Source organism: Hakea prostrata, chromosome 8 (genome assembly GCF_041222555.1).
Source record: "Hakea prostrata isolate BN-2017 chromosome 8, UWA_Hpros_2, whole genome shotgun sequence".
Classification (NCBI taxonomy): Eukaryota; Viridiplantae; Streptophyta; class Magnoliopsida; order Proteales; family Proteaceae; genus Hakea; species Hakea prostrata.
The window spans coordinates 44,081,065-44,091,778 of record NC_142607.1 but is presented as its reverse complement, the minus strand read 5'-3'; the positions used below and the strand labels follow the sequence as shown (position 1 = coordinate 44,091,778).

Sequence of the window (10,714 nt, the reverse complement as noted above, 5' to 3'; positions counted from 1 at the left end):
AATAAATAAATAAATAAATTGAAAAGGGTCTAAATTGAAGTTTAGTAATCAAATACGGAATGATATGGTAATGATAAAATTTCATTTTTGGATATGAAAATTTCACTTCACTTCCTTTTAATCTTCCCTGCAATTCTCATTATTCAATTGAAATTTAATAACCAATTATGGAACGACGTACTAATAATAAAATTTTCTCTTTTAATTATGAAAATTTCACTTTACTTCCTTTTAATTTTCCTTGCAGCTGCCTTAATTCCTTTATTGTAAAATTTTCAAGTGCCAATCTTTCCCTTTCTGTTGGAACTATCACGTCGCCCTACAACAAACATAGTTGGGCAAGAGGACTCAACGGACGTGTGTCTCCTAAGATAGAACGACGAACAACGGTATACTAGCACAAAGTAGATCACTACAACGAATTTAAATTGTGACTTCTTTTTATCAACGAAATACAAAAAATGACAATACTCTCAAAATACTAGCTAATATGACTATCAACAAGAATTTTAGTATGACTCTAAAACTTGAAAGAGAGAAAAATATCAAAAGACTAATCTTCAATCAACAGAGATCCCAATTTATGGTGGAGAACTTTGATAGGTGCAATAGACATACCATATTACCATCAATGTCTCATTAACAAGCTTAAGAAAATGAAAAGCTCTTGTCATTTATAACCAAACTTGGGAAACGAAGAGTTTCGATTATTAATGAATCAAGTTTGAAAAACAAAAAGCTTTGGTCATTTATTAATCAAGCTTGAGAAATGAGAGATTTATTGGTAGTGAAAGTCTCATTACACTACATTCAAGTTCCACAACATTCCATTCATGGACCTTGCTGGGAAAAAGTAAAGCTCAAACATTCATTAACATTTTATGCATGAATCATCATTGGGATTTGAAGCTCCTAATGAACCATAATTATTTCATGCACTCAGTTCCACAAAATTCATCTTAACGAGCAATTTTCATTCATGCATGCTCATTTTCCAATAATACTTTCAAGACCAATATTATGCTGGGTAAAACTTTTGTTTAGCGTAGGCAATTTCTAAGGTCGAAATATATAGTTTTTTCAGATTCAACGGCTATGATTACGAGAATAAGAAAATCACAACCATTGAATCTTGAATAAGCCATGTATCGTGTTTTGAGAGGCAGTGTGAATACAGAGATGCCATAGTTCAGTAAATGGCTGAGATTTTAAGTATAGATGGATACCCTGGTTCTCTATCGAGCTTGTGGAGAGACTACGCAATTACTACATATAAACTATATAAATACTTGAAAAAAAAAAAAAACTATATAAATACATGCTGACGCAAATTACCATTTTCAACCATATAACAAACTATTCTAATTAAACATACAAATCTATATATATGCATCACGATTTCCTTACTACTCTCCTTTTCTAAAACTCTCGAGTGTCAGCTCCTTGATGTCCCAAGCATATAAAATTATAGATGCTTACCTTTAGATCTCCGGGAAGAACCAATTTCTTGAGAGCTGACCTTGCTGTCAGAATACTCACAGGGTGATTGAAATCCTATATTCTCCACAGCTCCAATGGTCTTGAACAACCGCCTTTTGTTCAGTTCCTCCACCAAAGACTGGTGCAGCAACTGGCTCCGAACATCGATCAGGTACCGGGAGTCTAGTGCCATTCGATCACAGGAACTTGGGCTTCGCTGGAATCCTGTAATCAACTTGCATTGTTTGCAACAGTTCACACTATTATTGCAATGGCCTCTGCTTCTTGATTTCTCTTCAGGGCAGGATCTTGTAGAATTTTGGGTTGCTACACTGTTGCGGCGGTGGTGATTATGGTGCTCTTGTCTTCTGAGACCTGCATCCCAATCATGTTCGATGGTGGAATAGTCATTCATGTTAGAGTAGTTGCCGGAATGTGCAGAGCTCTGAGAGCTACTATCAAACAAACCCGACTCTCCTGCAGTCATTAACGGTTATTGGTTTAGTTGAATAACCAACACAATTCTAAATTTTTACCAAATAAGTGGTTTGAGGTCTTAGAAGTTATATTCTAATATAGGTCTCTGGATTGGTTAGATCTATCACTGTAATGGGTTAAGGAGAGACCAATTAATCATGGAACCTAATGTTATCTATAAATTCTAGCTGAAAGCAACGGTCTGACATTACTAGATACTCAATGTATAATGCTTTAAACAAACTTTGTGTTTGAACCCAAACCCTAACAAAATGAAAAAAAATGAAAAGAAGAAAGAAAATACATTCTAAATGCCAAGAGACTAAAAGAGAACCTGAAATACCGATAAATCAGTAAATATACCTGGAGGCCAGTTGCAGATATTAACATCATCCCCAAGAGAGTTGTCATGGGTCAAAGTTATCAGCCCTGAGAGAGAAGTTTGGGAAGAACATGGAGATGAGATATAGAATGGATGGTGTGGTCCATCGCCATCATCATCTTCATGGTAGCTGAAGGTATGTTGAAGAGCATGGTCTGGGGATGGAATTCGTTTCTTCCAGTTTGGCACCAAAGTCGAGATCTCTTCCTCAATCACTTCGGCAATCTGGGTTGGTTCTCTATCATTTATCTCCAACTCCTTCACCATCTCAGTTGCAACATCCAAGGGAGTATCATTTACAATGTCAAAAGGAAAAAATATATTGCTAACAGAACCTGTGCAAAAGAAGTAACACAGAAACCTACTTAGGATCTCAACATATCATCTTACAAAATCAACTCATAAATGACTGGCAAAATATATCTAGCACATACCATCCTTGTCTTTGATCTGTACTTTAAGAAAGATAGTGTCATCTTCGGGATTCATCTTCCCCTTGATTGTAATGTCAACACGCCTTTTTGGATCAACAGGGGCTTCCTTGTCATAATTATCATCATCTCCTTCTTCTTCTTCTTCTTCTTCATCATCATCAGTGGGGTCGTCCCTTTCATCCTTTCGAAGAGGAAAAGGAACAGGTGCTGACAGGGCCTCTTCATGGTCAGACGCAAGGAAAGGATCTTGCAGCAGTACCTTGGCAGATAGCCTCTTTGAGGCTGTTGCCAAACACTTGGCTATGAAACACTGGGCTTCCTTGTCATGGATCCGGTAGAATCCATCCGGTAGCTTTCCCTATGAAATACAAAATTCAGCATCTGTTCAGGTCAGGGACATGTCAACCCAAACATCTAGAAGGTAAATTTATATGAAAAAAATAAGCCTTATAACATTACTAATCATGGTTTGAATCATCTTGTTATGTGTCTGATGGAGCCCAGTCTGGTGTACAGGCGTTAGATTGGATCAATAGAATAGTATGACATGGGCTAAAAGGATATTTTCCATCAGCTTTGAAAGCTTTTGTGGCATTGGACAAGTAGCTACCATTTGGTATTTCGCTCCATGCCAAGGGTAAAATAACCGATCTCTCAGGCACCTCTGAGATGATGGTGAACGATACACCCTGATGGCTAAATGTTTAATAATAGTCTTATTTAGACCTAGACATCTGTATCTAGCGTTAAAATGTCTAAGCCATCATGCCACAAGGCTCAGAGCCTCAAACTGATAAGAAACGAAAATAAACCATATAAAATTGTTATTATCTTCTAGGGCATCAAGGCTTACCGAAGTGACTTTCTTGTAGATTTGGGCAGGGTTACAGCATTCGCTGTAGGGATACTCCCCTGTAAGCATCTCCAGGACACACATGCCGAAGGAATAAATGTCCACGAGCTCATTATACTCTTCTTCATAGAGTTCCGGTGCCATGAACTCCGGTGTTCCTGTAATTTCAACCACCCAAAAGCAGGTCATCCATTAATCGCGAATCAACAATCAATAGCATATAAAAGCAAGCACAGAACTAATGAACCAGAGAGAGAGATGATTGCCTATGACGCTGCGTGCCGGTAGGGACCCGCGAAGAATAGCTGCTAACCCTAAATCACCGATCTTGACCTGACCCAGATGACCATTGACAAAGATGTTATCACACTTGAGATCTCTATGTATTACTGGAGGATCGTTACCATGCAAGTAGACAAGGCCACGTAGGATCTGCCTCGCCCAGTTCTTTACAGCTCGGATATCCACATTCTTGTATCTCTGTCTGTATCTACAATCCATTGCCACATGCCAGTTTTAGGGCACTTTATAGATACGGAGTAAGAGATAGACAATGTACGTAGCTAGCTTATGGTGAAGTGTTAATTACTCTCTGAGGGTGCCTGAAGTGAAGAGTTCGGTGATGAAATTGAAGGTTCTCCGCTCCACATGGATCCAAGAAGTGTAGTAGCGGATGATGGAATCGTGTTTGAGGGTGCTTAGGAGGTGAACTTCTGAGTAGAGCCGCTGCAGTTCCTCCTGTGAACGGCAGACATTGATGAGCTTCACTTGACTCCATGCCACCTCCATTCCTAGGACTTTGTCAAATGCTCTGTACACCGTCTTCATGGCCCCTTTGCCTAGAATTTCATTGAACTGCAAAACCATCCCAGTTAACAAAAAGATAATTCTCTGTTTTGGTTTAGCTGAGAACCATGATTCAACTAGCAACTAATGACTTTTACTGCAATGTTTTTGTTGCTCTTCTTTTTCATTTTTTCTGTTAAAACAAAGCATAAGAAGATTCCTACTGCACTTCAGCTGTTTCCTTTTCACCAACTCCTCTCCCGTCATCTTTCAATTGTTGTGCAAATTTATCATACAAATGGTAGCAAAATCAGGAACACAATGAATAATTTGATATGCTCTCCTGCCAATATATAAAGGGCTTGATTAAAAATGTTCTTCTACATCGAAAGTTTGATGAACCCAACTCACCATGTATTAGGAGTTTATGATTTAGTAATTCCATAAACTCAGTAAACATGGGTTCGAACTTCAAACCCGAATTCTTTCTTCAGCCATCCCTCATGCATGATTCAGAAAGGGAAAAGAAGAAATGAAGTTTCAAACAAATGAAAAACAAAAGAACATGAAATACTTTAAGGATAATTATTGATGCCCCTTCTTGTAGCTTCATTACTATCTTATCCTCTTAAATTTTTTTCTGAATTTATTCATTCAATCCTAGACCTTGCCTTAAATTATTGGTGTCCCTTATTGTTGAATTTTATTAGTTAGCTAATGATGTGGCATCTTTGACTTTTCAAAAATTCTAAAATGACCCTAAAATTTGTTGTTATTTAAGAATAATAACAGTACTATAGCTTGATAACTAACTGAACCCTACCCTACTCTTTATGAAATTATTATCCTCCTATCTTTAATTCTAATGGTATAAAAAGATGGTTAAGGTTGGATGTGCAATGTCTATTTTGCTCTTTGCTAGAATTAAGAAGCCAGGACAATCGTTAGATTCATTTGGAAAAAAATGATTTTGCCCTTATATTATTTTTGGATTTCAACGAGGAGCATCTGATGAGATGACAGAGAGCATAAACAAGTAACAACAAACTTTAGAGTTATTTTGAGATTTTTGAAAAATACAAAGAATTGTGTCAATCAATTAATCAACTCATCTTAATGGTAATAACATTAGTACTTTGAGGTAGTTGGATTAATAATTTCAAAAAGTACAGAAGATAAGATATGGTAAAGAGTATTAGTACTTTAAGGCAGTTGGATTAATAATTTTAAAAAGTACAGATGATAAGATATTAATTCAGCTATAGTAAAAGGGGTATTAGTCTAACAAAGGGCATAATAGATGTATAATATAGTTTTGTAATACCATTAGAAGTGAGGGAGGCAATTCTGATTTTAAAAAGAACATAATTTAATTAGTAATTAAGATATAGTATATAGAGGCAACAATTATTATCCCAATACTTTATTGTAAGAATCCGTCGAAACCCTATACTTAAACTCGTTTAATCTCAAGATCGAAAATGTTGAAAACCGAAATGAAAAGTCTAGATCGAAATCTCAATCGAAATTTAATCTCGATCGTTAGTAGCAAAATGAGCATGACACTAAAGTTCAACCTAAAGGATGGCCTTGTAGAGTCTGTCTCTCCCACTCCACGTTACTGGGTTCTGACTTAATAATAAATATATAAAAGATGGAAAAAATATTTACACGTGTGAGTTGTGACGATGGAAAGAGAACTTACACGTCCATAGCGGCCGGTAGGATCGGTTTCAACGTATCCAGAAGAATCGGCCGAAGCGGCTCCTCGAACACGTTCTGCAACTCGCGCTTTAGACATTTTAGTTTCTTGGAGACGATCGATCAAGCTCGAAAAGGCGGAGGAGAAACCGTGCTTTTCTTTTCTTACCAGTTACGATTCACTACTAAGTTGAGAATTTGAGGGAGGAAGAAAGGAATTGAGAGAAGGAAACAGAACGCCAAGCTTTGTTCGATATATCAGATCCGAGGCTTTCCTTCGTGATTTTCATAAGAGAAAACACCAAATAAGAGCCAGAACAACCTCGAATAGTCGATTCTCAGCATGATCCAAGCCATCTCCACTACAGCACGAGAGAAATCGTACTCACTAGCAACCATTTGGATCAACAGATCGAATAGAATAGATATCACCAAGTCAAAAGAAACAACAACTGATTTTGATTTGACCAGAGCAGATCAGTAGAGCCAAGAATGTGCTTCTGTTTTTATCTATATATGTGAGAGTACAGAGAAATGGAAACCTAAATCTCAAGAGGAAATTTGGACAGCGAAGATGGAGAGATGGCAATTTTTGAGAACCTCAGACGAAGCTAATGAGACAGAGAAAGAAGAACTGGCGCAAGGACCACTGGATTTCTGAACTTGAAACATCTGTTCCTACGCATTGAAAGAACCATTTGTGGATGAAAGCAAATCCCAAACGCAGAACCGAGAGAGATAATCCGAAGAGAAAAAAGGAATTTGGAAAATGGATTGATGTGAAGAAGAGCGATCAGAATTATGAATGAGTTTTATGAGAGCAGATGGCTGGGGAGAGGTGAGGGAGGCTGATTGATATAAAAGAAGTGTTAGAGGGAGCAGCTAACTGTTCCTGTGGGTCCCACAAAGCATTAGGTATGAATAGTATGATATCGACTCTTTCCTTTTATTTATTATATTATTATATATATTTTTTATATGTCCTCAATTAAGTAATAGGAGTTGAGGAAAGCATCTTATTGTCAGCATCTTAAATACGACACTTGGCACGATGTGGGATGATCTTGGTCAACTTCTTGCTAGAGTTTCAATGGCTCAGCTCAAGCCGGCCGACTTCTTTGGTACTGTTGGATTGTTTAAGATTACGATACGTGATATTTTCGAGATCTAACTGCTGCAATTACTACTCGTATATACTATTTTATATGATTAAAAAGATTTTATATTTATTACACGCGAGTTTGAAATTTTTAGAAAACAATTTTAGGTTTTCAAATTAGGTAATCTTGTGTGTTGGTCTGCTAAGTTAGATTTGTCATATCTTCGAATAACATATATATATTATGAAATTCTTATATCTCACGGTAATCCATGGATTCAGATTTCTCAATATTTTGTTTTGTAACTCAACAATAAAATCTTGATGTCTATTTGTCTACAAAATTTAAGACAAGTAAATTTGGAGACAAATCACATATTTACATGATCAATGGTACGAAACATATGAAAAGATGTATAGTATACAATTAATTAGCTCCAAAATTTAACATAGTAGGCACTTTAAGACATATCATATCTATCAAATGGTCAAATTGTCTTATCCCTTTACATGGCTCATATTAAATATAAAGGATTGAGAAATTGTCCACATAAGAGTGTGACATTATTTTGTCAATGGTACACAAGTATATGAATACTCAAGAGAAAAAAAATCTTATTAATTTTTAACATAAGAATTTAAACGTTGTATTCTTTGATTCCTCAAGTTTAAGTATAATTCCCTGAAATATTGGTAAGCAACAATGCATGTTTTCACTCGTATGTGTCACTTTTATGTATGCTAACATTAACATTAATATTAATATCCCCAACCCCCGGCTTAATAAAGCCCCTTTATACAAAAAAAAAAAACATTAACATTAATGTTAGTAAATTTAGACCATGATTTTATTATCATGGTCTCATAAAAAGAAACTTCCCCTATTTAAATAATAAAAAAAAATCTCTCATCAATACCATCACACAATTTAGAATCATATGGTTTTTTTTATCTTAGTTATACACATTAATATTCTTCCAAAATAATAAATGTTCCAAAATAATAAATGTTGTCATTTCACATATATACTTAAAATATGTATATAACGTTGACATATTTTAATAATGATATGATGATGAATAATTAAAAGATGGTTTCAAATTTTAAATGCAACTATACATTCCTAAGCAATCAAACATATTTTAATATTATGAGCTCTCATATCAGATAATCTTTTCGCTTAAATAGTTTAGTGATGCCACTACATGACCTATATCTTATTGCACATAATATACATTTTTTTTCTTTCAATTTTGCATCATATACAGTCTTCTTCAATATTTTTTTTATTTCTTTTTTGGTCTCAAACTTTTAGTTAGTAGTTCATAGCCTCAAGGCAGCTAGCCAGCCAGTTAACATTTGAGGGATAAATGCTTAGAATTATTACAATTAATTATACTTCACAAGGTATGATGTCATATAGTAGTTAAAGGATAACATAAAATAGGGTAGGGATCTCTACATCACTGACATGCATGGTGATGGCATCTCTCATCTCAAGCCAACGTGTATAACGAACAAAGTGCCGCAATATTCATACGCTCGTCATTCCTCACACCCCCCCCCCCCCACACACACCCCAACCTTTGTTTTTCGGGTAGCACTAGTATTGAAGCCTTTGGTTTGATTAATCTCATACATTTATATTAATCTTATAATAGCATGGATTGAGTTAGTTACAAGGGTCAAATGAGAACTATTTTAACTTCCACTTAAAGTAGTAAAAACCATTAGACATCATAGTGTGAATGATCTCAAAGGTATTAGGAATTAAACTTGAAACCTCAAGCGAATGAGGTAAACAAAAAGAGCTAGCTTTTCCTTGGGTAAGGTTTTTTTTTTTCTCTCCACAAGTGGAGGGCGACAATCTAATGTGAATAAAAAAATCTCACCTAAAAAGTTTTCCAAAATATAAGCATCACACAACACGGGGGCTAAGAAGAGTGAAGGGAGAGAGAGAATGAGTGTGGAGCCAATGTAATTTGTGACAGGATGTGCAAGGAGGACCTCATTCTATTCTTTAATTATTTCACTATTACAACTTACCGACTCCACAAATATTATAATTGATAGAAAATGTTTTCATTCAATCAAGAATATAGAAAACTCTTCATCTAAGATGAGTTGATTGTATAATTACAATTTTTTGGCTTTGTTATTAATGTAGTTCTAAAGAACTCATTCTCAGTCTAATCATGGAGTCAGATTCCATGAATTTAAGATCTTCTCTGCATAATGAATGAAAAGAAGGGAAAAAGAAAAGAAAAAAATCCGAAAAAAAAAACCAGTCTTTTAGTCTTATATAGTATGAATAAGATCGACCATGAGTTGCAAAGCATTGGCTCGATTGGGGATTGGATTACTTCTTGGAAATCTAGCATGAACAAGAATGATGGTGACTCGATTCAGTTACAAAGCCTTGGCTCCTTCATTGTATGGTCATTATGGAAGGGACGCAATGATAGAGCATCGGGAGAAAGAAGATAGTCACCACAAGAGATTTTAAATGAAGCCTTGAGAGCCCATGCTGAATTTTGGAGTAATATGAAGCAACCCTCGCCAAAGAAGAAGCCCAATTTGAATTTGGAGGGAAACCAAGGTATTTGGAAACCGCCTGAACCTCTCTTTTGGAAATTAAATGTTGATGCATCTTGGAGAGAAAAGAGGAAATTAGGTGCGCTACGTATCATAATTCATGGTGAAGATGGAAAGCCAAAATTAACTAAATCCATATCAATATTCGTGTTCGTCAAAATTGGAGGCTGAGGCATTGGCGATGAGGGCCGGACTAATGTAAATAAAAGAAATCTCACCTAAAAATTCCCCAAAATATAAGCATCACAAAAACAAAAGGAGGGCTAATAGGAGTGAAGGGCCTCCAATATTACAATATTTGGTTTAGAGAGTGGACTTTTTACTAAAAGAGAGTGAGTGAGTGTGGAGCCATTGTAATTTGTGACAGGATGTGCAAGGAGGACCTCATTCTATTCTTTAATTATTTCACTATTACAACTTACTGACTCTAAAAATATTATAATTGATAGAAAAATGTTTTCATTCAATCAAGAATATAAAAAATTTCTTCATCCAAGATGAGTTGATTGTACAATTACAATTTTCTGGCTTTGTTATTAATGTAGTTCTAAAGAACTCATTCTCAGTCCAATCATGGAGTCAGATTCCATGAATTTAAGATCTTTTCTCCACAATGAAAAAAGAAGAAAAAAAAAAAAAAAACCAGTCTTTTAGTCTTATATAGTATGAATAAGTTGTGAAACTTTGTAGACCACATAACAGTTAGTAATTATCTATTGATGGATTCTTTAAAGGATAATGTATGGTAATCAATTATGTTATATGTGGGCCTAATTTTGTGTGACAGCGGGGGTGACAAGGAGTGACAGCCTCCCATAGAAAATGGAGCTTGTGAAGCATACAGAGTTTCCACAAAGCAAGCGAAAACTAAGTTTACAAGGGTGGTTTTCGCTTTACGTCAAAAATTG

At 35.6% G+C, this 10,714-nt stretch overlaps 1 protein-coding gene across 1 annotated transcript; it reads right to left on the bottom strand.

Moving 5' to 3' along the window:
- Nucleotides 1-835: 835 nt before the first annotated feature.
- On the bottom strand, nucleotides 836-6,932 carry LOC149008063 (putative serine/threonine-protein kinase WNK5). The gene is made up of 7 exons (XM_089165660.1): nucleotides 6,117-6,932; nucleotides 4,215-4,480; nucleotides 3,892-4,115; nucleotides 3,626-3,783; nucleotides 2,773-3,130; nucleotides 2,320-2,673; nucleotides 836-1,956 (listed from the first exon to the last, which is right to left on the bottom strand). Exons 1-7 carry the CDS (start codon nucleotides 6,210-6,212, stop codon nucleotides 1,466-1,468), a joined length of 1,947 nt encoding a protein of 648 aa, XP_089021786.1. The 5' UTR covers nucleotides 6,213-6,932; the 3' UTR covers nucleotides 836-1,465.
- Between the last annotated feature and the right edge of the window lie 3,782 nt (nucleotides 6,933-10,714).

Bases quoted from the DNA above. Each gene is read 5' to 3' on its own strand.
- LOC149008063 (XM_089165660.1), bottom strand. From the start codon at position 6,212: ATGTCTAAAGCGCGAGTTGCAGAACGTGTTCGAGGAGCCGCTTCGGCC. The intron at 3,131-3,625 runs GTAAGCCTTGAT...TGTATTTCATAG, and splicing joins TCTACAAGAAAGTCACTTCG to GGAAAGCTACCGGATGGATT. The intron at 2,674-2,772 runs GTATGTGCTAGA...TCTTTTGCACAG, and splicing joins ACAGATCAAAGACAAGGATG to GTTCTGTTAGCAATATATTT.